This window comes from Myotis myotis, unplaced genomic scaffold, assembly GCF_014108235.1.
Source record: "Myotis myotis isolate mMyoMyo1 unplaced genomic scaffold, mMyoMyo1.p scaffold_m19_p_15, whole genome shotgun sequence".
Classification (NCBI taxonomy): Eukaryota; Metazoa; Chordata; class Mammalia; order Chiroptera; family Vespertilionidae; genus Myotis; species Myotis myotis.
Window position 1 is genome coordinate 9341582 of NW_023416319.1, and position 25771 is coordinate 9367352.

Here is a 25771-nt window from a genome sequence, read left to right on the forward strand (position 1 = left end):
CCTGTGGGAAAGAAGGTGGTGAGGTTATGTAAGAGGGTGAGATTCCCTGCCATAAACTAGTTGTTCCTCCATCAGTCAAAAGGCACGTGGGAACAGCCAGGTCTGACTTCCTATGAACTGCTAGCGCACGTTCCTCCCCAATACTCTCGACATCTGAACTCCAGCTCACCTCTCCCCAGCTAACCTTTGGCGGAGGAACATGTTAGTCCACGCTCATCGTCATCATGAGCCTCCTGGTCGCCAGGTCAACACCCAGGGCATCCCAGAGAGTCCGGATTTCTCAAGTGGGAAATGGGCAGGTTCACGCGGAGAGCACCGAACCTCACACACTAATCCAGAGAGAGTGTAAAATTACAGGCACTTAACGTGAATCCAACTGCACCTTGAATCAGAGGTAGCAGAAGAGAAAGGGGAAAAGAAGTCTAGACTCTGGCCTTCATTCTACGACTGCCCAGCTACACAACTGCAGGACCTCCCGGCGGTCAGCCTCTCTCTGGACCTCAGTTTCCCAGGTTTACAGAGAGGATGGCGGGGTAGGTAGGTATCTGTCAGATCTCATAATTTTAAGATTCTGGCTGGGGTGAGTTGCTCAAGGAACTGTTTGTGTGATACTTTTAGTCACCCAGGCCCATTTGGACAGGAGCCTTTCCAAGAGCCTAGTACCTGTTGGGTAACTTTCAATTTGTTACTATTTCCTTGCCCATAGAATAGTCCCCGTCAATCTCCCTAGATAACCTCTTTTAAAAAAAATCCTGGAGACCACAACTTTTCTTAATAAATCAGGGCTATAGTTAAAAATATTGATTACTGGCCCGGCTGGTATGGCGCAGTGGTTGAGTGTTGGCCCAGGAACCAAGAGGTCACGGTTTGGATTCCCAGGCAAGGCACATGCCTGAGTTTCAGGTTCGATCCCCAGTAGGGAGCGTGCAGAAGGCAACCAGTTAATGATGCTTCTCTTTCTATCTCTCTCTTCCTCTTTTTAAAAAAAATAAATAAATCAATAAAAACACGTTAAAAATTAATTACTGGAGCCCTCAATGCTGTGTGTTCTATTCTAAATAGAAATGGTGCTTTTGAAAGTTATTTTACGTTCCCCTCCTTGGAAACTGGAAGAAGCTGGAATGCCCAGAGACTCCCATGTGCCTGGAGCCTGGACGGGAGGTACGTACCTTTGATCTCTGTGACTGGGAGAAAGAGAGAGAAAGACTTGCTGTTGAATGAGCCAGTACAGAAATGTGGTGAGAAGTCCCGCTAGATGGGCAAACAGAGGCGAGGGAAAGGAGAATGGGATCAAAAGGATACTGGTCACCAGGCCCAAGTGAGAAGTGAGGAAGCAGAGAAAGGGGTCTGGCAGCATCCAGGCCGTGGTCAGAGCCACAGGCCTGGAAACTCCCCGAACTTCAAAGGTGGACTTGTCCACAACACACTCCCTTTATTGTGGCTTTCCTTGGCGGCCTCCTTACCCAAACCATTCCCACCGAGGTGGAAGGACCCAACCCTTGAGGGAGTTCTGAGTCCTCCGGGGGCTCTGGAGGCAATTTCTTCTTGCATCAACAAGGACAGGCCAGCTGCCTCCTGCACACCACCCACTGGGGATGAAGCCCGCAACCTGGGCATGTGCCCTTGACCGGAATCAACCTGCTCTCTCCCTCTCCCTTCCTCTCTGAAATCAATAAAATCTATATTATAAAAACCCAGTGGCCCAAATGGACCAAAGACTGGCGCAGGTGGGCAGGGCTGAGAGCGAGGCGGGGCGGGTAGGAGCCCAGGGCGCGCAGGTGGGCGGGGCTGTGCGATTTTGCGTGCTGGCTTCTAGTTGTAATAATAATAATAATAATAATAATTTTAAACAAAACAAACAAACAAAAAAGGACAAGCCAGGATGAACGGGGTCTCTGTAGAAGACCAGGAGGGGCAGATTTCCCAGGAACTCAAGTCACTACTTCCAGCCAGAGGATACACTCCTTGGAGAATAGATCTCAATCCTCCTCGCTCACACCTGGCCCAGCGCCTGGCCCAGCAGTGTTCAATAGCATTGTGCTCAATGGACTCAAGCTGTCCCGGGCATGGTCCCTACCCTGTCACCCTGGGAGTTCACAAGAACTATTGCATAATTTGCATCCAGGAGCAGAAAAGAGAGACACCTGTCCCACAAAGTCCAATTAATGGCCTTGCGACAGCTGTCAGTCACAAGTCTGGTGTTTGAGAGACTCGGCCTGGATCCCTGCCTACATCCATAACATCTAGTCTCCCTTTATCCTCATCTGCCAAGTGACAAAGATGGCCCTGCCCATCTTCCTGAGAGCCTGGCCCCCAGACAGCCAGAAGAGCAGAACAAGCATTCCTGAAGCGTCCAAGACAGGGCTGGCTCTTCGTGCATGGTAAACAAGCAGAGGCAGAGCCCAGTGATGCTGAGACGCCCAAGTTCAAGTTGAACGGGGAGCTTACTGGGGGCTTTTTAGGTCCTCTGCAAAGCCAGTAGGACGCTGCACCCTGGGTCCTACAAGTGTAGGGTTAGGTACACAATACTGTGGTACCACCAAGTCAACTGCTCTGAATGCCTTCCCCTGAATCTCGCTCCCAACCTTTTCCCCCAGCGCCTCCCCACGCCCTCCCTGGTGCCCAGATGACATCTATTAAATTCAGGCACTGCTCCACAGGGGATCTTGGCCTCTGGCGATGAGAACAATAGCATCAAAAAGTTGCTTGCCAACAACCCATAAATTTAAACAAGTCAGGATGGCAAGAGGACGCTGCCTGTGAATCATCATAGAAGAGGAGTCAAAAGCAATGTGGTTGAAACTGGAACACGGATCCAGGCGCCCCTCCGCCGGGTGTGCCTTCTATTACAAAGGCAGCCCCTTAGAGCTCCCACGAGGACGAGGCCATCAGTCCTTCCCCCGTGGATGACCACTTACAGTCTTAGAACTCCACGGAAGGCTACGCTGGGGCGGGAGGGGCGAAGGGTCTCCACTAGACTGGACGGCACATCTAACCTAACCAGAGGCATCATCCTCAGTCTTGGGAGGCGGTGAGGGGAGCTACATGACATATACACAAGGGCACCAATTTTATTTACCAAAGTGGGGGCATAGCTCGCCTAATTAGAGCACAGTCCCAAGAAACCAAGCGTCTGGGCTACACTCCATGCGCCGGACCCGGAAGGAAGCCTGGCTTGCTCCTGCCTCAGTGGTGCAGTCCACGCAATGGAGGCCGTACAACCGAGGCTTCCTCTTTCTCCTCCTCCCCCCGACTTAGCCCACCATCAGGAGTGGAATGCAGCAGACAGGACCACACACTGTGCAACTATATGCTCTATGCTCAGTCCTCACACCCACTCGCACAAAAGACATACCATTAATAAGTACAAAAAAATGTGGGTTTCCTCCCAGAGCCATCTTGTGCATACCCCGCCCATCACTGGCACCCACCGTGAACATTACTTGATTCTAAGTTCATGGGGGGATGGGAGATGGGGGAGGGGGGGGCACAAAAGCTCCCTAGCATGTGCCCAGCGAAAGCTCACTCTCCAAAATGGACTTTCCTCTTTCGAGCCCTGTTTTCATCATTCTAACAAACGGACAAAAAAATTTCCCCCTTAATTTGCGGGATCCAAGCAATTTTTACTGTGGGTGGTAACAAGAGCTTAGCTGTTTCTAATTACTGAAAAAACAAAACCACACACACAAAACAAAACAAAACAAAAATCGAGGCTGCCAATTGCTGAGACTCAGAAAGCCACAGCTTCCGGTAATAAAGATTCTTCTCCCCAGCTGTCATAAGCGGATCTGAGGAGCATCTGGGTGTCGGCTCAGCGCGCCCCCGTGAGTGCGGCGAGCTGGACCGTCCACAGGTGAAGGACCGAGGGTGGCAGTGCAGTGGGGAGAGGGGGGCCCCCTGGCTTTGCAAACACAGGAAGACCCTGCCTTCCCATCCCAGCTCTAAGCAATTATTCTCAGTGGAACCAAGGACAAAACATTTTTTTAAAATTTTGTGCCACACTTTTCTTCTCTTTAAAAATAGGGGGGAACAGTTGCTACCTGCAGGGAGGATGAAATGAGTTAATATAAGAAAACTACTTTGACCGGAACTGGCACTTAGAAAGCGCTCAACGTGACCACTAGCTGATTTAGATGGAACATTATAATAATATTAGTATTTCTCTCATGGAGTAGCTGTAAGGATGAAACAAGAAGAGGAAAAACAGAACCCGATACCTGAAGGGCATTTTTACTAAACCACACCCCCACAAGACCATGGTGTTCGTGCTTCTGTCCTCCCACACCAAAGATGATGCAAAGATACCCACTGAGAACTAGCAAGTCAGTAAGGGCTAATGTGGACAGATGTTTACCGGGTTCCAAGTAGACCATCTGCCTTCTGTACCTTAACTCACTGAAATCACCCAATAAAGGAAGGAAAGTGGGTACGAAAATGTCCCTGTTTGTAGAGGGACAAACTTTGCCGTGATAGGTTTGAATTCATGGAATCTTGACCCCATGCAATAACCATATCCAAGTGCCAAAGCCACATTCTCTCTTCTTCTGAGGTAAGATATGTCATGCCTGGCTTGCAAGAATTATGACCTTCACAGAATCTGAAAGAGGGAATAACAAATATACTCCTTTTTATGGAGAGAAAAACTATTGAGATAACCGTCCTATTAAAAGACCCAGAGCCGACCACCAACATTGAAGAAGGAGAGAGGGCATTTCTTTTGGCGAACTTGGACCTCTAGTTCAACGAAGCAGCCCTAGTCTACTCAACACGAAAAAGAATCCGGTATAATCCTCCACTGCCCGACCTCTGCTTTCGCCCCACCCCCCTATATCACCTTGTGAATCATTCCCCGAGGGGGGGGCCGTCCAGTCAGTCATTTTTGTTAATGGAATTCTAAGCCCATCGGTTTTCAGCTGAGAGGATGAGCTGTGTTTTTCTAAAGCTATCCATCTTTCGCTGTGTTTTTCTAACGCAAATATTTAGTGCTTTCATCTCATAGTGCCCTAACATGCAATCTGTCACCCAAAAAAGAAAAAGGGAAAAAAAACACCTTCTCACATGGGTGTCTGTAGAATGATAACCACGTTTCGGACGTCAATCAGACAAATGGCGAGGACTTTCCGAGGGGGCTGACCAGGCGCATGGCCCTCCAGAGGCGTATTCCGGAGTGAAGGCGCCAGGCCCCGTGGTCACACTGGCTCTCCTTGTGAAAATCCCGCCAGCCCGGCTTTGTAAAGCACCCCTAGCATTTCCAGCGGGATGCACAAAAGCAACTTGTTTCTAGGCTGTTTGTTCCTCTTGCTTTGCCCTCGGACCCATGCTTGTGTTGCTTTGTTGACCGGGTAATTTTTTTTTTTTTTCATGAAAACCATTCTGCTTCCACCTGGAGGACATTCCCCTACAACCTGGCCACACAATAATAGTTTCTTATCAGCAAAACTCACGCCTCCTCTCGACTAAATCGACTAAATCGCAGATGCCCTGACTCTCCCCCACCCAGAGATTCCTTCAGCCTGGGGAGGAGGGGGAGCTGGGGTAGAGGCAGGAAAGTTGGGTTACTTTTGTAGAAGGCGATGTTAGATGTCGGGAGGCCAGAAGAAGAGCCATGCCTGTGTTTCTGGGTGTTGCCTTCCTCTGTCTCCCCTACAATGTCTGCTTTCTGCCCTCGGTCCCTGCTCCCACTTCTCAATGGGCTGCAAGGGCAAGTCTCCAGGTAATTACAAAGGCGGGAATTAGGTTACACAGGAATTCACACGGGTGTGACTCCTCTACTTTCCCCGGCCAAGTCCACAGCAGGGCCATCATCTGTGGCTCAGTCAAGGGTGACCCTGAGCTGGGAACCTCTGAGGCTGCCCGCCCTCCTCTGCTCACTACTCGCACTTCCCTGCACTTCACTTTCCCTAAGGAATTGCACGCTCTCAACCACAGTGGGTGACACACGGCCTGGCCTCCCCGTGCAGGTAGCAGCTTGTTCCAGAACCTGATCGGGGGTGTGGTTTTCACCTAAGTCATGGGCCATCTGGGGACAGCCTGGGAGAACCACGCTGGGTCAACAGAATCTACAGAGAACGCACCATCCTCATTTGACACGTGATGCCCAAACCTTGATGGTCTGCAAAGACATCTGGGCAAGAATAATGAAAATAATTCGAAGCAGAAGATTCCAGAAGTCGTTTTGTTTCGCTCTGCTGCCTATACGGTTAGCAATAACATATTTCTCTCGCTAATTATATTTCCCTTTGGCCACGGTCAGAATTAGCTAGAATTCTCCTAAATCCACAAAGTGGCCCAAAGCATTCTCTGGCAAGAACAGCGGGCGGCCAAGAACAGCCAGTGCCAAAAAAGTACAAAATCAACTGAGACTTGTCAATCACCAGCAAGCCGGCAACAGCAGGCCGGCAACAGCAGGCCCACAGTTCCAGCCCCTCTGCTGGAGAAGGTGTGGAGGAGAGCGGGCAGACCCAGGTCATCAACAGGGAGAAGTTAGCCTCTGCGTGAAAGAGACGAATCAAGTTAACACTATCCTTCAAACAGCAAAAATGACAAATAAAACCCACCCCTCCCGTGGCTGCAGAGGGATAGCATGAGGGTGTGTAGAGGCTGATGTGTCCTGATGGGCACAGCGATAATAGGAATTGATGCGAAAATTCATAGAAGTGTAGACCAAAAGAAAAAGTCCATTTGCTGTACGATGCATTTTAAAATATCATCTTTCTAAAGTCCCACATCTCAAAGGAAACCTGGTTCCCAGATACCTTCCCCCCACAAAATCCAAACCGAACCAAAACAAACAAATCAGGGACCCAGACAAGTAGGTAGTAAGTACAAATCTGAAAAACAGACATTTGCAAGGGACCCAACCAAGCAAGACTGCAATGAAGAAAGGCCCCTATAAAATCTGGAGCTAGGCGTCCACGCCCAGACACTGCTGTCCCTCCCAGATACGAGGAAACAGAGGAAATGCGCAGCCCCCTGCCCCAGGACCTGCGTGTATCTCTGAAGCCAGGAAAAGGTGCCCTAAGCCAGCGTGCACCCCTCGCACCTCCGCCCAGCTTTCTCGGGCATCCCTGTAAAAGGCGAGAGGAAAAGAAACTTGTCCGGGAGACAGGGTTGTGGACGACCAACAGGATCTCCTTCCGGCTGGTCACACATTCCTTGCACCTTCTGGTGGAGGGGCTGCTCGTTTCCCAGGAGGAGTGGGCCTGTCACCTGCCCCCCTGGTCCCCGGTGAACCACCAGGCCCGCCAGGCACCCAGCAGGCAGGAGCCAGGCTGGGCAAGGGGTGATTGAGAGCTTCCGTGATCCCTCTGACCCCAACCCCAGCTCAAGTTCAACCCAACACCACCTCCCGCCAGTTCTGTTTTCCTAAGCAGCGAGAGGCCACCGCCAGGGCACGGGCTGCGACCCCAGGGGGCTCAGGCAAGGCTGGGCGGACCAGGTGACCAGAGGGGTTGGGAAATGAACCGAGGCGGCAGCTGTGAGTCCTCTGGTCACCCCGATTCCTTCCCATCTCCCTTCACTCTCACTTCTCCTTTCTCTGGTGTCTTAGTCCCTTCCTTGTCCCCACCCTCCCTGGTCGGAAGGAACTGACTTTTCCGAAACAGAAACTTTCACTCTGAGAACAAATGGGCCTCAGATTTTCCCAGAGGAAAACAAATGTTCTCTCCTGCCGCACTGGTGGCCCCGCTGACCGGGAGCACGTGGGTGAGCACCGTGGGGTGGCGTGCCCCGGAGACGTGCGTGAGTGCATGGCAGGCACACGGGCCCCAGCAGTTTGTAACAAAGGCGTCGGAAAGGCTCCAAGGCTGTACAAAGGCCACCTCCTTCCTCATTTCCAGCTCCAGGAGAGGAGGCCAGCCACCGGCTGGGCAACGACAGAAAAGAGGGCCAGAACGGGACCCGCTCTCCCGCCTCCTCCCCTCAAAACACAGTTTGTCACTATTGCATTTTTCATGCAAACAGGTGTGAAGTGGACTTTCAGAGATATTTTGGAGAAAGTTGGAAAAATATGGAGTAAAGGATAAAAGGAGATACAACTCCTAGTATCCCCTCTTGGTTCACAAGCAGTGGCTGATGAATGAATACCTTTTGAATGAAGGAGAGGAAGACTGGCCTGGTAAGGAAGGAGACAAACCCAGATCGCCCACTCTGCGTACCTGACAATCATTTCCCTTAACACGAGTAAACTAAGTCCTGGGGTCTGAGCTGAGCTGGGGCTCCTCTCTGGTCCCAAATTCCAAGCATCTACCCCCCCTGACATGGAAGGCACTGATAACAGGAGAGTCAGTCCTCTGCAGAACAGAGATATGAGAGATATGGTGAGGCGGAGGGAGACAGGCCGCCTGCCTGACAGATAACGAGAGCATCCACTCCTGCCCTTCAAGGACTGGCCACGTGTTTTGACTCGGGGGGCCCCAGAAGGATGAAAAAGTCTGAAGGCTAATTTAAACTCACGCTGGCCACAGTCCAGCCCATTGAAAACTGACCTGTCACATCACAGAATGACCAAAGGGGAGCGCCCAAAACAATAAACACGCGGGTGACAGCATGTCACGCGTCCAAGGCCCAAGTCTTCTCTGTTAATGACCTTTGTCACACCGGATGCAAAGAAAACATGTGACTCACCAAGAATGGAGAAAAGGGAGGTGGTCACAGAGATAAGAGCTGTGAGACAGCCCATGGCGGCTGGGTGGATGTCAGGCGGCCCAAGAGGCGTGGACCCAGGGAGAGAGGACACGCCACCCACCCCATGGATGGAGCTTCTCCGCGGATCTCCACGCACTCCGTCTGCACTTCCTACCCCCTGCACCAGCTTCTCAGGGTGGAAGGAAAGTGGAAGAAGCGAGGGGAACAGCAGACACAGAGTTCGGTCCAAGGAATGGCACACGACAGGGGCAACAGGACCCAGAGTGACCCTCTCCCGCTCTGGGACTGTTTCCCCAGTGCAGAGTGCAGGACAAGCTGTGTCCATCACGTAGGGGGCGCCGATCGGCAGCGGGAGCTACAGCCTGGTCACGATGCCCTGGGAAAGGGACTTCGCCAAGGTGCTGGAAGTTCCACGTTGAGCACCAAGATACCCATTTACAGTTCTGCAGTGAATTGGCGGAGGGAACTCGGGCACTCATTTAAGACTCCAACAAAGAAGCTGTGCAAAGAGAGAATGAGAGAGAGGAGAAATAAAATAATATGGGTGGTCCCATAGCCATCCCACTCCAAGAGTGAACTTGGGGGAGGGCTGAGTTGCAGGCCCGCCTGCACAGATGGACCAGGGCTAAACCACGGTATGTAGATCACGTGGGCATTCTGCAACGTCCGGGTCATTCTGTCTTCGTCATTTTCAACTCGCACCCTCTCCCACGAGAGATGCACCATAATAGTGAGACTCGAGAAGTGGTCTGTTTGCTCCCGGGCGATGACCAAGCAGAGTGAGGGCCGTCCCCTTCTAGAATAGTCAACCTTAGAGGTTTTACAGTCTTTGGGGCAGACCTAGGAAAGTGTATCTATGACTAGCGATGTAATATAAGCAGAAAACAATGTGTATATGCTATGAGCCCACCTATGATTTTTAAAACACATCTTTGAAAAGACTGGAAGTCTGTCAAAATGTGAACGCTGCCTTCCAGAAGTATCTGTGCTGTTTTCTCATCCTGCTTCTCTAGGTAACCAGGACGCCTCGGTGAAGCCCCCACATGTCAGAGCCCTCTGGGCAGTGGACATGGGAGGGGGAGGGCACATTAAATATTTCAGCCTAACGGAACGCTTGCCAGTCCATAGCTGTAAAGCGGAGATTTATAAAGCCAATACTTCCCTTCTATGCACTGTGTTGTGAAAACCCAGAGTTTATATACATAACCTGTACTGAAAAATAGGGTGCCGAGGAAATGAAGCAGCATCTATATTTGTTTCAATGACTAACAAGCAAAAACAAAACTTTGGCCATGATGCCATGCTTTTCAGAAATCAGACATATAATAAGCCACAGATTTATAGGATGTGGTCTAATAAACCGAAGAAAAGTTTCATTTCCTCCCACCAGAACGGTTAACTCCCTGTCTGTGTGACTGGCTTTGCAACGTTAGCAGAAGTCTCTTTTCTCCTTAAATGTATGAGTTGAGAGGTCAATAAGCCAGTACCACAAATAATGTTCCCCCCCGCTTGAACACACAGGCGCGCGCGCACACACATATACGCACACTCATGTATCCCTAAACATGGGATACAAATAGCCTCAACACTAGCACAAAGGAGGGTCAACCAAAACCTCAGAAGGGACACGGTGCACCATCTTGCTTATCTCCACAGATTAGGAAAAACGTGTCGAAAGCCCGAAGAGGAAGGAAGCAAGGAGTAAGGGAAGGACTGGGACAAAGAACTTTTTAAAAGATTGTTTGCAAGCATTTCCGTGAAAATGGTATTGACTAAGCAATTACAGGAAAAACACTTGCTTTTTATCTGAATGCATTTATGCCATGGGTCACACCCTATTATTGTCACTATTAAACCGGTTAATAGCCCCAATGTAATGACTGTGTACGGCTGGCGTGAACAGGTACGGGAATAGCTAACTAGAAAGAAGTGAGTCATGCTGCCCAGGTGGGTATCGACTTTCTTAGTCATATTTACTCAACTGGTCAACCAACCTTCATTCCCTGGTGGAGAGAACTATAGAGTGAGAATCCAGCTGAACTGCAGGAAAGAAAGGGGAGGGAGAGTGAACCTTAAATATGGATGGGGTGGAAGGTACCAGAATACGGTACTTGTAGAGCAAAAATGGGACTTAGTTGTCCTGAAGGAGAAGCTCCGTCCAGCTCCTGAGGAGGCTGGGGGCACTGAACACCAACACCTTCTCCTTTAGCAGGTAGCAGATGGCTGGTGAAGAAGGCTCCAACCACGGGCTACTGCCAGGGTCTGTCACAGCTCTGCCCCTTTGCTGTGTGACCTTAAGCAAGTTGCTTAACCTCTCTGTGGTTCTTCTGCAAAAAGGAATAGTCACTGCATCTCCCTCTCAGTGCTGCTGCCAGGTTGTGAAGACTCAACATAGGCAAACACCTGGACCATAGAAAATGTGTGGTAAACGTCACTGTGATCAGATTCAAGGGCTCCTCACAGGTCCCCATGAAGCAGGGCAGGTACTCCACTGCCATCCTTTTTACAGACACGGGGATTGCATCCTGGAGGGTGAAGCGCGTTGCCAACAGAGGGGAAAGGACATTGGGGTTACACCCAGTCCTGCCTCCAACCGAGTGCGGTTTCCATGACACTACCCAGGGCCTCCTCCAGCACATCTGTGCTGTGCTGTGGATGGGATTTCCATACACCACCCCAATTCTCACAGTAGGAAACACTCCAAAGGAGTCATCTACATTTCTGGAAACGCCTGCATGGGAGGCCGGCTACACAACTGAGCTGCCCCAGCAGTGGCCGCCCATCACATGGCCACACTATCTGTGTGCGAGCCCCTAAGAATCCTGCCGGGTGCTTGTGCCAGACCAGGCGCACCAGCTCCTCTGACCAAGCCCCCACTTTACAGGCTTCCTCATTTGATGCTCAGAACAGCCCCTGTGCGATCCCCCCTTCGCTGATGGGGAAACTGAGGCAGTGCAGTAGGGTACCTTGCCAAGTTCACACAGCCCGTGAGTGGTGTCGCCGTGCCTGACCCAGTCACAGTTGGAGATTTGGACCCCAGTCCAGAAGCAGCACATATTGGCACTCTCCCAGGAGATGTTCCCCCGTCCTACGGGCAGAGCTGGCGCCAGGGATCTAATCTGTGGGTCAGGCAGAAATCCAGTCTTTCTCTTTCGTTTTCCTCAGACTCTGAATGGGTGTCTGGTTCTCCTTTATCGGCCTCATAACTCCGACCAAAGATTAATGAGTTAGCATTCGCAGGCCGTGCTGGAGGAACAGCTAAAAGACTGCACTTACTAAAAGACTAGAGGCCGGATGCACGAAATCCATGCAAGAGTAGGCCTTCACAGCCCCGGCTTTGTCCGGAAGGTCGTCCGGATGGTCATTCCGCTGTTTGGCCGTTCAGTTGACTTGCATATTACGCTTTTATTATAATAGATGACCAGGGAGGGGCTGCTGAGGAAAAGCTTGCATCTGGCCCCAGCTGCTGCACAGAAGGGGGGACCCCCTGCTCTGTCAGACCCAGGCCAATTAAAGGACACGGGCTTACACACGAACTGGGATCCAGGTAATCCAGGCACAGTCCAGAACATCCTCTGTTTCATGCACACCTGGCCAAAGGGGAATGGTCAGACAGCAAGATTTCCACAAGATGCCAATCTGTGGCGTGACCAACCAGAGCTAAGACACACGGGACTGTATAGCATCCTGGGTGCTATGGCAAGTGGAAAGAAAACACGAACCTGAGTAAAGACTTTTAAAGTTTAGACCCATGAATGTTGAGAAAAGAAATGCATCCAAATAATGAAGAGATTATAAACAGGTAAAAAAAATAAAATAACTGTGGGTGCCTACGTTTCTTCTGTATGATTTTCTCCATGTCTCTGCTTCTGTTAAAGGGCTAGGCCCTACTTCTTAAACTAGAACAAGCTTTTAAAGATGACTTAGTCCACCCCTTCTCTCTCCAAAGGCAAGTCACATGGGCACGTGTTAATATGCTCTAGGCCCGTTTCTGTCCTCGGAGCCCTAACACGTAGCACAGCGCTCAGCATACAGCAGGTATACAATAAACGCTTTTTAAAGGCAGAGGGCTTTACGAATTGGCTCTGGAATATTCACTTATCTTTTTTTCTAAGCTAGCATTAGTACAAAATCATTTGCTGTTCAAGTCTAAAGAGTTGGTTTAAAATTTTCATCTGCATTGACTTTTGCTTTGCTGAAGATGAAAGCGTGCCCTCGATGTTCTTTACTCCTTGGGACCACTAATCCGAAGAGAACTGTCATTGCCGAGCACGGAGCGGCGTGGGGTATTGACGACATACTGAATTATTTAAAAGAACCTGACGATGCGCCCTGTCCTTGGAGAGCCGGGTCTGCGAAGAAAGCTGTGCTCGGCTGCCCGGGAAGGTGGCCCACGGAGGACGGAGCCTTCCTGGGCACCCTGATTCCAAAGGAAAAGCTATGCAAAGTGGAGGCGATAACTCCTCCTCCACTGGGAGCTGGAAAGACACCCAGAGACTTATTTCCTGGGGGTCAAGTTTAATGGCATAAGGTGCTGTTCGCTCTCACAGAAGCTACGCAGGACACTGGGCCGCCGGCCGCCCCTGGGAGCCCTGCCCTCCGCCCTCTTCTGGTACACTGGCATCTTTATGGCTCTGATACACCCATCAGCGGTCAGTACACCCAGACATCATGGCACCCGACACGACAGTGACCTGGCGGGAAGCTGGGCCGTAGTGGATGGGCCCTGCCCTGGCTGCAGGTAAACTTTGGATGGGAGGGTTCATGTCGGGGCTGGCTCATCTCATACCGTCATTCGGCTCCGCCACCTACCTCCAAACACCAGGGCTCCCCAACCTTTTGTAAGGAGTGGCTCCTTCTCATGTCCCTGAAGACTTGAGTGCTGACAGTGAAGTCTGAGGGGGGGTAGAGGTGCTGACAGTCGTGGCCCTGAGTGCAGCAAGGGAGGGGACACTGCGGCCGGGAAGAAAGGGGAACAGAGTGAGGCTTGGCGGGCGGGGGCGCGGTCACCAGGCATCCGCGGCCCCAGCCTGGCTTTCTACCCTCACCCCACTCCTCTACAGCTCCCCGCGAGGAGTGAACCCAGAGCTCGTCCACCTCCCTGCCATCCAGCCTGGGGACCCCCTCCAGCGGCATCGTAACAGCCTCCTCCATGCAGACCTTGTGGCATCCCTTCCCACTCCCCCACCTCTGCCCTTCGTTACCCCAAGGCACGCGATACCCCAATGTACATGGTCACTCCTGCCTCTAGGCCTCCAGGGAGCCAGCTGGCTAGCCCCTCTCTCATCTCTCTCTCTCTCTCTCAACTTACCTTGCTGAATCTTCTATTAGCATAAACCATGCAGTATTTCTACCCCACAAAAATGCAGTTACATATGGTTCCACCCCTACAGCTATTGGGGATGTCTTAACACCTTTCCCTCTGCCAGGCAGCAATCGTTTCGAGAGAGAAGCAATGGCACGGACCTCTCCAGTCCCCTTGTCGGTCTGGCAGCTCCCAGTTTAGGCGCTCCAAAAGGATGCGCTGCCCCGAATCTCCACCCAGCCGGAGCCCCGGGCGCAAGCTGCCTGGGTTCCTTGCCTGTTACTCCGCCAGGGGTGTGCGTGTTCCTCCGCTACACCTCACAGCCACCCTTGAGGTAGGTCCTGTCCCTCTCACTTCACAGAGGAGGAAACTGACTCAGAGACGTTAAGGAGCATGCCCAAGGTCACACAGCTAGTCAACGGCAGAGGGGGAGTACGGACCAGGTCTCAGTCAACTCACAGCGCCGCTGTGTAGACGGGTTTGCCTGTGCAGATGCTGGCTGCTGCTCTCTGGCTGGTGTAGAGAACTTGGGGGTGTAGAGGGAGACCTGAGGCCCGAGAAGAGCTCTTTCCCAACAAAGAAGCATCACTCTAATTGGCTTTTCAGAAAGAAAATACCTATGTCTTTTCTGCCCGTTGTAAAGGAGGTACACCTTTTATGCGAAGGAAGGTCCTATGAACAGATGGCTCATCCTTCTTAATCCCGAGTCACAGAATTCAGAGTGAAGAATATGAGACTGAGCACAAGACCCGCTATCTTAGGTTCTGATAGTCACTAAAAAGCACAATGAGAATAGTGGGTACTAAAGGCCGGGAGATGGAAAATCGATAGACATGAAGGACAAATCTATACAACAGCAGCCACAGTTCTAGAATAATTTACTTGGCTACCATATTTCCCGATCCTCCCATGGGGAGTATCCAGTTGGAACAAAACCATCCAAAGGCCATGTGAACTCCCCAAACGCGACGGGGCCACGTCACCTATAAACTGGTGTCCCTCCAGGGCCTTCCACTGGCAGCAGCTGTCCCTGCATCTTGACTTTGAATGACAGGAGCCCTGAGTTCTGCCCACGGAAGGGCTGCCCACCCCGGAGGTCCCGGTCCCCACAGCACTCCCGTGGCTCATTTGTAAACAGGAGCGTGAGTCACCAGGCAAGCATGAGTCCATTCACAGGACTGGCCCCGCTGTACAACTAAGGATCCCATTCTGCCCTGTCACAGCAGTGACTCACCTGCCTGCCTCCCACCACAGGTGACCGGTTTAACCCGCCCATTGTTCCTGGAAGGAACCCAGCAACAGAGGGGTTTCCATCCTTGTCTGCTTGCTTTGTTTCCTAACACAATGCTGAGAGCAAAGGGGCAAGTTCCGGAGGGCAAGTGCCCCAGGAGTTTGGAATAGACATGCATCTAAGGTGACCATAGACGGGCATCATCTTTATCATCTTCCCATGGCCTCGCGCAGGGCCGTCCTCCCACAGGGGCTTGTGGCTTAGGAGGGAGTGTCACTCACACACACACACACACCTCTGTACAAGGTCTAGAATAGATGCTCTTCATACCAGGAACCTCAGAGCCGAATGAGCAGCTCATTTTCACCAGCCCCGCAGGTGCTGCCCGCCAGCTTTGAGATTTGTAAGAGTCACCTTATTCCTGTCTTATCTTAGGGGCCTACCCTGCTTTTCTCTTTACTCTAATTTACTTACTTACTCATTTCTAAACCTTTTGTAGACTATGAAGTCCTGTAAGCCACTTCAAGTTTGGGGGGGGGGGGGGGGGAGTTGTCTTATGAACAAATTCAAATGTACGCACAAACTCACTTTGTGCCATGAGCCAGTGGTAGCTCAGTCTCCCCTAACAAGTAGAAAACCCTTCGATGGATCCTAAAGGCTAAAAGGCAGACATCGGCTACGTTTTCTGCTCAGCATCTATTTGTGCTTTTTCCCCAAACAGCACACCCTGAATTATTTAGGAGGTACCACCCCAACTCTCAAAGTCATGGTTACTCGCATTCAGTGCAGACCCAATGCACCTCCATATACATCTCCTGGCCCGGCTCCAGGGATGCTTAGTCCAAATGCACTCAGTATATTACAGCCCCTAACCACAGCTACTGGTTGGCAATTGAGGGGGAAAGTAAGAGCTCTCTGGGCTTGAACCTGGCCCTGTGCAATGAAGTCAACCTGGAGGAAAGCAGAGCCAATAGCTGGGGGACATGGTGTCCTCAGGTATGAGCGCCTGGATCCAGCCATGCCTGAGCCTGCTGTGCACTTTTCAGTTATGCGTCAACACACTCCTCTAAGCTCAGTATAAGGAGCGAGGGGCATCCGACCTGCAGCAGTCTAGTCGCCTTAGTCAGACTGACCTCAATAACCGGCCATCCGCAGTCATGTGGGAAACTGGGGCCACCCCAGGAAAAGCAAATGAAGGCTCGTGAGTTTCCTGCTCCTGGACACGGTGAGGGGGTTGCTCCAAGGCAGTATACCGGGGTAGGCGTCGGGTACTTTCCGAAATAAGAATGTCTGGGACGGGGGGGGGGGGGGGGGGGGGGGCACGTTGAGCAGCCACACACCCGCCAGAATGACCACTCAGCCTGCCTCCTCCTCCAGTGCCCCCGCAGCCATGGGCTACACTGACCTGCCTCTGGAAGCACTGCCCACTTGTGACAGAGGATTTTAAGACGTGCATCACCTCTGGGGAAGGTGGCATGTCAAGAGAGAGGAAGGCAAGCCCGGCCAGTGTGGCTCAATGGTTGAGCGTCAACCTATGAACTGGGAGGTCACAGTTCAATTCCTGGTAGGGGCACATGCCCAAGTTGCAGGCTGGATCCCGGGGGGGGGGGGGGGGGGGTGTTTACGCAGGAGGCAGCCAATGATTCTCTCTCATCATTGATGTTTCTCTCATTTTCACCAGCAACTCAGCACCTGAAGACACGGTGTGTTGACCGGTCCTGGACATGACCACATGGATCAAGAGTGAAGATGTGCCACCAAAAAAATAGCAACAGCGGTGCATTCTACTATTTTGTTTCTTTACGAGCTCACACACACCCCGCTCAGCAGGTGGCTGGGCAATATTCAAATGTTAACAGAATGAAAACCAATGAGCTAGAAAGTACAATTTGCTCTGCCAGGAAAAATAAACAAAAAAGAAGAGTATAGAAGAAGGTACTAAAAAGCGTTAAATACACACACACACACACACACACACACACACACACACCCTAAAAATACTAACGCCTTCAGAGATACAGAAAGACTGTATGAAATAATGTTAATCAGGCCCAATCTAGCCAATAGCTGTGGGCTGCTGGGAGAATTTTGAGCCTACCGCTAAGGCAGAAAGAGGAAGACGAAAGTTTTCAACTCTGTCTCAGAGAAGTTTGGCGTGAAGGTTAATTTTATGTGTCAACTTGAGTGGGCCATGTAAAGTCAGACAGCATTCTGAGTGTGTCCATGTTCCTGGATGAATTCCACGTTTACACTGAGAGACTGAATAAACCCTCAGGTGGACGTGCCTCACCTGATCTCTCCCCCAGATAAGGGGGAATTTCTCCTGCCTGGAGTTGAGACATCCGTTTTTCCTGCCTTCAGACTTGAACTTAAACACTGGCTCTTCCTGGGTCTCGAGCCTGCCAGCCTTTGGACTGGAACCACCCCACTGGTCTCCTGGGTCTGCAGCTCATTGAGCTTGGCACTTGCCAATCTTCATAACAACGCGAGCCAATTCCCGATGGTAAGTAACACACACATGTGCACGCACACACACGTGCACATGCACATGCACACACATACACACACCCTATTGGTTCTGTTTCTCTGGAGAACCCTGACTGATGCATCTAGGTTGTGTTTTTTAGGTTTTTTCCTTCCCCACAGAAAGCAGGGAGGGATTATCTGTGGGTCTGTAAAGTTAGAATTACAAAACGGAATGGGTTTTCTAAGTCATGTAATTGAATGCTTTTGATTTTTTTAAAATCCTTCAATCTAGACATACCCAGAACTTCCCTGGAAAATAACAAACTGAACCCCAGGTTTTAAAGCTAGGAGTTGGGGTTCTATGCATAACATGGAAGAGTTTAATTTTGAAAGCACAGCATCTTTACAAGAAATTGAAAATGCACTTAAGAAAGGGGCATTGATAAGAGCCATTCCACTAAAAAAGCAAATTAGTAAAATAACAATTTTTGAGAAATTCTTAAGGGGCTAGAATCCTCCTATCTCTTATTATTTACTGACTTATACACAAGTATATATAACTGAATATACAAAATAATAATAATAAGCAACAGCAACCAACCACCCAAGCAAGCCCACATGCGCTCTGTAACCCGGAGAGAGAGTTACGTCCGTACAGATTATGCTCGTCTATTTTAGCTCCATCAGTAATTCTCACCGCTGAAGGTGAGGTAACTTTGAGGGGAACTAATTATACTTGAAATATGTTAATGAACAATCTAACGCAGATGCAGAGAAACGGCAATCGAGGCTCCAGACAGGCTGCCAATGTCGCATCTAAGGCAGCGGTTCTCAACCTGTGGGTCGCCAACCTGTGGGTCGAGACCCCTTTGAGGGTCGAACAACCTTTCACAGGGGTCGCCTAAGACCATCGGAAAACACATATATAATTACATATTGTTTTTTGTGATTAATCACTATGCTTTAATTATGTTCAATTTGTAATGAAAATACAGCCTGCATATCGGATATTTACATTACGATTCATAGCAGTAGCAAAATTACAGTTATGAAGTAGCAACAAAAATAATGTTATGGTTGGGGGTCACCACAACATGAGGAACTGTATTAAAGGGTCGCGGCATTAGGAAGGTTGAGAACCATCGATCTAAGGCAAGCCCACTTCGTCCCCAAACCCGGACACAGTCATTGACAAGGCAAATGTACATGATATTTGCTTTCAGGATTATTGTTAAAAATGTGAGCATGGGTGAGTGGCCAGGTGAGAGTCTGTGCATGGGGCCGGAGCGTGCACACGTGTGCCCACGGCGTCCATGCAAAGGTAGGTGGTATCATCAAGTACGGAAGGGCCCACAGTCAGGAATGGCAAGTGCCACCTCACATACAACACCTCACTCTTCCCTGACCCGTGACAATGTCACTCAGCCACCCCACTCAGAGCCGGCATCAGGGGACACAGAATCGCCACCCCGGCACTGAAGGAATGTAGAACTACCTTGGCCCTCAAGGACCTCACCTTAGTGATAAAGAGACCAGGATCCAAATGGAAAGCAACACAGAATGAACAGAGCCGTGTTGCCTTTTACAAAGCCCAGCTCCTGTCTTCTCAGCCTCATCACAGAAACGGGGGGCGGGGGAGGAGAAGACACTCTGTGTCTCAGTGTCACTGCCACCTCCCATTAACTAGCTGTATGCCCTGTATCTCCGGGGCTCAGGTAGACATGACACGTGAGGATGCCGGCTGCTGGGTGCCTCTAAGGCCCTGTCCACCTCCAGCACGACCCAGCTCTGCAGGGCGAGCAGAGCACACAGCAAGGGACTCATTGTACTAGGTCCTCGCTCGCATTCAGTGCAGACCCAACGCACCTCCATGTACAGACATGGCCATGGCATAACAGGAGGCATGTTTACTGAAGAAAGCTACATGCAGGGAGAAGGACATGTGCTTGAAAAGTTTTCTTTATCGGACAAACGCTCTACACGGCCAAGGAAAAATATCTCAGGGATAGGTGTCACAACAGGAGTTGGCAGCATCATTTAAAAATATTGAGAAACAGAAAATAAAACATACTATTTTCATTACAGTATCATAAACAACAAAGGAAAAGTAGGTACACAACAATTTCTAAAGGGTTTGGGATAAATGGGGGGGGGGGGGGTCATTTGGGTAATTCTGAATAAAGGAGATGCTTTTACTCTGTACCTGATAGCAACACTAATTTAACTCTTTAAGTGAAGTTGAAGGCCCAGGCTTCACTGGGAGGCAGTGTCTAACCTTAGCATTATCCAGGTGGGAAACTCGGCAAGGCGTGCAGGGAATGAATGGAGTTCTTTAACAGCTGTGGCTGGAACGTTCAGTGAAGTCCATTCTAGGACCGCCTGGCTCGCGGGACACCAGTGCCACCAGCAGACCAGACGGCCAGTGCACCTCTCCCTCCGGTTCCTCCAATGAGGTTCGGACAGACCTCAGCAGCGGAAAGCGAAGCTTCTCCCAGAAACCTCCTTACCCGCCGTCTGCATCTGGAGCTGAGGGTCTTGGCCCTTCGCATGTTCTCAGGATAAGAAAAACGCCAGCGGGCCCAGGGAAAACATGTGCTCATCGAGTTACTTGGAAAGAACAGGACTGAGTCACAGTTTCAGGTAATAAATATAAGCCCATCTGCTGTCACCAGCAAGACTGCCATGGGAGAGCGAGAGGCAACAGCATGGGTTCAAGAAGTGCAGGCTGCAGACAGCGCTGGGAATGCAGCTCCTGGAGTAAAGGGAACATGTGCCCTCTAGAAGGTTCCGGCTACACGGAAGCTCCTTCTCGCAGCTGGCCTTTGGGAAAGAGTGTGGAGCCGAGCTGAGCCACCGTGGACCACGAACAAAACCGCGTGGAATCGAGGGGCCAAGGGCAGAGTCTGATTGGGCCTGGGAAGCCGACCTGGCATTCTTTGGAAATCAATGCCATCACCTACAAAAAGACAGTGGGCAGCCCGATGGGGCTGAGAGGCAGGGGCAGGGTGTGTCTGCGGTGAGGTTACCAGCAGGAAAAGTACAGAGCTTTGCTCTGAACAAGAAAGCAGGGCTGATAACCAGCACCCTCCTCCCCTATCGACGGAGACCAGATGTTTGAAAATGCAAATAACAGGTTTCTAGAACAACCCTGGAATTTCTCTGGGAGATGTTTTCGTAATTCACATCTTGTTAGCCACGGGAGCCCCAATGACACGTCTTCTTTTCCCATTTCTACTAACCGGTGATTAGCATTAGCTAATAACATACTATTCTCTGCTGTTATGTGTCCTGACAACATCACACTCCAGAGGGTCCTCATGGTGTAATAACTGAATCACTGTGCAAATGAGGGCTAATTTATGAGAAAATGTTATTTAAAGCTTCTCTGGTGGTTTTTAAAAATAAGCCATTATTGGTTGAAATGCACTAATTGCACAGAAACTTATTAAATTGAAATAGCTTGAAGAAAGCCTGTTATGAAAGGAGGGATCACATTGGAAGGCCATAAAGGACACAAATATTCAAAACCAGTGGATTCCCACAGGCAGGACCAACCCTGACACCTTCTCATTCCTATTCTCTCTAACACTCACCAGCTCCATCCACTAACATCCCTGGTTCCAAAACGGCACTCGCCCCCAATGTGTCATCTCCAGAAGGAATCACGCTGCTGCCAATCAGAGAACTTGAGCAGCCACCACTGTTGTCATCGGGCACGGGCCTCGGGCAATCCTAACGGGTCCTGCCCGGACTCTGGTGACATGGCAGAAGGCAGGGGAGACACAGCCTGGGTCAGCTGCTCTGCAATGAATTCTCCCAGTACTCTGGTATTTGGGGTTTCTCGGCTTAAAAGGGGGAGTTAGACCGAATGAAGGGATAAGGGCTCCGGGAATAAAGAACCCCTATGCCACCCAAGACTATCTCCTGCCATCCCAAACATGTATATCTTTGTTAGTAAAAATCAGGTGGAAGAGAGCCTTCAAAGAGAAGACACAATCGTGTGTGTGTGTGTGTGTGTGTGTGTGTGTGTGTAAGGTGACAGCACACATCATCTCATTCCTACGTGTGACAGGACACACATGACTGGAGGGGTCAAGCCCATCCACTCCCATTTCTTCCCACCTGTCCGGGTGTGGCGCTCAGAATAACAACTTGCACATCCGCACTCAGGTGGCTGTAAGAGAACGCCTAGTTCTCAGGGTTCCCTTAAAAATTCCTAAAGGCTCCCGCTTCTTCAAGTGAAAACCATTGTCATGTGTCTGACATGTGCAGCCTGGGCCCCTCCGACCCTCCCCCCCCCCCCCCGCAGAGAAACCCCCACCTTTGCTACAGCAACCACAGTGAAGGTGGGAGCCCGTGCGGCCACTCTGGATGAAGTGGCTTTTCTTTCCTATCTGCAGAATGTAAACATGCCTGGGCCTCTTAATATTTGCAACAGGTAACGCCAACAACCAGAAGAGTAACAAACCAACCAACCTAACACTGAACAAAACGCTCCCCACGCTGGAAATGCCTTCACCCAATCACAGTCTGCAGGATGCCACTGGAGCGGTGACCACGGAGGAGAAACGAAGAAGAGGAGACAGAGCCCCCGGGACACTAGTCTGAATCAGGGGAAGTAGCGACTTAATCCTCAGCCCAGCTATGGAGAGAGTTTCTAGCAATAGCTTCTACTTTAATAAATAAAAGTCTTTGGTGCTTCCGGGAGACCACGAACTCTGAAGTCACCTTTATCCAATGTTTGGTTCCAGGTAGAGTCTGTTAAGGTAAGCGCTTGTTCAAAGATGTAGAGCATGCATAGACTTGGACATTTTTGCCCCAAAACAGTATTTACCATAAGAGCAATTAACTTCCAATAAATGGAATTTATAAATTAAAAGGAAAATGGTTTGGCTTCATTTTTTTTTAATTTATTGATTTCAGAGAGGAAGAAAGAGGGAGAGAGAGAGACAGAAACATCAATGATGAGAGAGAATCAGGCTGCCTCTTGCACGACCCCTACTGGGAATCAAGCCCACAACCCAGGCATGTGCCCTGACCGGGAATCAAACTGTGACCTCCTGGTTCACAAGTCGATGTTCAACCACTGAGCAACACCAGCTGGGCTGCCTTCATATTTTTAAAATTCTGAAGCTTACCTATCAACTCATGATGGAACAAGAAAGTATGATCTGCCTACACTACACAAAGGAATACTACTTGGCAATTAAAAAGGTATGAAGCACTGATATATGCCACAACATAGATGAATCTTGAAAAGATTATGCTAAGTGAAAGAAGCCAGTCACAAAGGGCCAGATATTGTGCAATTCGACATACACAAAACGCCCCAAACAAGCGGATGCACAGACAGAAAGCAGATGTGGAAGGAAATGGGAGGAGTGAGAGTTAATGAGTGAAGAGTTTCTTTTGGGGGCAATGAAAATGTTCTAACATTGATTGAGGTGACAGTCACAAAACTCTGGGAACATACCAAAAACCATTAAATGTCCACTCTAAATGGGTGTAAGCTATGGCATGTGAATAAACGTATTTTTTTAAAAAACATGTTTCAGTTGGTGTCATTGCCATGATCTTATCTCTACCTGACTGCTTTCTATTGGAATCCTGAGCACATTTCATGTGAAATAAATACACAAGTCTGGGAAACAGGCAGGATAAAAATTATTATTCCCATTTCACAGGAAGCAGCAGTCTGGAGGCTTCTGTTTTCCTCCCACCGGCTGGCCAGGCTTCCGTAGGGCACGGGGGGGGGGGGGGGGGGTGTAAATTATGGGGAAGAGTAGGGGTCAAAGGCCTTATCATCCCACATCAGGGAGGAATTGATAACCGGCTCTTGCCAGATGTCTGGAAATTTATAAGGTTGGGGTTGGGTCATACAGACAGGCTACTACACAAGAGACATTGAAAAATGGCACTTGGGTTACTAGACTGCAATTCTTAATAGCATGCAATTCAAGTTCAACAATTTAGCTAAACCAGCAGGGGAGGGGGAAGAGCCGCCTCCTGAGCTGGTATCTGGTGGGGTGAAAACACAGCCAATTAGATGTGGCCATATAATTTTCACATCAAACCTCCTGCGCGCCCACAGGCAGCTGAAGGCTCCGGCGTGCTGTGGATTTTCCCACGTTTTCAAGAGCCGTGACAGCCCTCTTCAACGAAGCCGTTTAACAGAACAGAAGGTTAAAGTGGGAACCACAAACACTTGCTTTTCTTAATTTACACCTTTCATTTACTTCCCCGGAATGTCATGGAGGAGGCACGAGATGTATGAAGCACTGTCAAGAGATGGCTCCTTTTAAGAATAAGAGCAGGACTGAGAAAGCAGAATGTGATCCTAGAAGGTAATCTGAAGCTGTATCTTTTTAAATAAAACTTTTAGTATTTATTCTGGGAGAAGCAAGATGATCTGGTTTGGGTCTCTGACTTAAAAAAAAAAAAGACTAGCAGGTGAGGGAAAGACTAAGATTTTGAGAAATGTGAGTGATGACTTCACATCATGTCTTACACTAACCAGGTGAGGTGTCAACGCACGGCTGGACCTCACACACAGAGCGGCTCCTGCTCTCCTCCAGGTCACAGGCCTTCCCGAGGCATGAGCAGCTATGATCGCTTGTGTCATCATGTTGTGTAGTTTTAATCGTTTCTCTTTTTTTAAAGAATATTCTAGAAAATTACTGAGGTATTTTAAGTACATAATTGGCAAAAAAAGACAACTTAAAATGTGCATTTGCAAATTGAGGTGTCATTTATTTTTAAGTACTTTCCTATATCTTGGTCAGTTTTTCAGTTCAGGAAGGAGAGTTGCTCAATAAACATGTGAAAGCAGGACTTCTCAGCCTGGACACTGCTGACATCTTGATAATCTTGAGGGGGTGGGGGTTCCTGGCAGCCTTTGGCCTCTACCCACTAGACAACAGCATCACCCCCTGCCCAGCGGTGACGACCAGAATGCACGGTGACATTGCCAAATGTCTCCTGGGGAGCGAAGTCACCCCAGGTGAGAACCAAGGAGTTAAAGGTAACTGGCCTAAAATTTTCCTAGGACGGGGATTGATACAGAGGCCCAGGCTGAAAAAGGACCCGGATCACTGCAGCAGCAACACAACCTCCCAACCCTAATCCAAATCCTCCAACAGCAAAACCTGGCGATGATGTAAACATCCCCTCGAGCCCCCCAGAGGCGAGTGTGTAACCTTCAGCTATGTGCCCGAGTCCCACAGAGCCACACAACTCTTTTAAGTGTCCCCGATATTGTCATTTACAAATGTGCAAAGTGACAGTAGTAGCACGATTAGCACTAAGGCAAGAGGGTATATTTAGGTCTCTTTAAAATCAGAGCTGTAGAAATCTGCTGATCTCTAACAGATACCCCCCGTCACTCAAGAAAACTCAAACTACCCCCTTTTCTAAGTCAGGGAGCCTGTTGGTGGCCAGTCTTCTGGCAAAACAATGGCATTTTATCTCTGATCTCCTTAATGAGAGGATCCAAAGTACAAAATAAAAAATTGAGCCCAAGTCGAATTCATAAATCCAGAATGTTCTGCTTAAAATAAGTCCTAGTATCTATGACATCCAAGATGACACTGGCTGAAGGAAGAGCGGGGCCGGCCCCCACACCCGCGCTGACCTCTGGTGGGTCAGCCTGCTGACCAGGGTACCCTCTAGACCACCTCTGCTGACGGCCAAGGCCAGCTCACCAGCAATGGGCAAGAGAGCCAACCTCAGCCCCGAAGCAGGAGGGACAAACCCCAGACCGATCGCTACACTCCAGTGCCTCTCGCCCCACAATGCATCATCATTCCTGGGTGTGGTTTGTTTTCTGGACGCAGGGAGTCGTCCCGGCCACGGGGATGGGCACCGTCTGGGTGAGTGAGTCACTCCGAGGCCGACAGGTTGGGAAGGTTTAGGAGAATGAAGACAGGATGGGAAGCAGCCCAGAAGGGAAGAGACAAGAGCACCGTGAGACCCGGTTAAACGCCAACACCTTCACAGCCATCCAAACCCAGGCTTTCAGGGTTGACAGTCCCCGTCACGGTAACGCAAGCGTTCTTCTCTGGAGACCCTGAGCGGGGAACTTCGTCCAGTCTGAGTTCTAGACAGAGAGCAGCCGAGATGGATGG

At 50.0% G+C, this 25771-nt stretch overlaps 1 protein-coding gene across 32 annotated transcripts in view; it reads right to left on the bottom strand.

The window, feature by feature from the left end:
* TCF7L2 (transcription factor 7 like 2) overlaps window positions 1-25771 on the bottom strand; it is a 195357-nt gene that overhangs the window by 61202 nt on the left and 108384 nt on the right. For 14 of the 32 annotated variants that reach the window (XM_036335954.1, XM_036335950.1, XM_036335947.1 and 11 more), the window contains one exon: window positions 13459-13599. The exons of the other annotated variants lie outside the window; for them this stretch is intronic. In XM_036335954.1, coding sequence (XP_036191847.1) covers window positions 13459-13599 — 141 coding nt within the window. The remainder of the gene's footprint in view (window positions 1-13458; window positions 13600-25771) is intronic. 32 annotated transcript variants of the gene reach the window in all.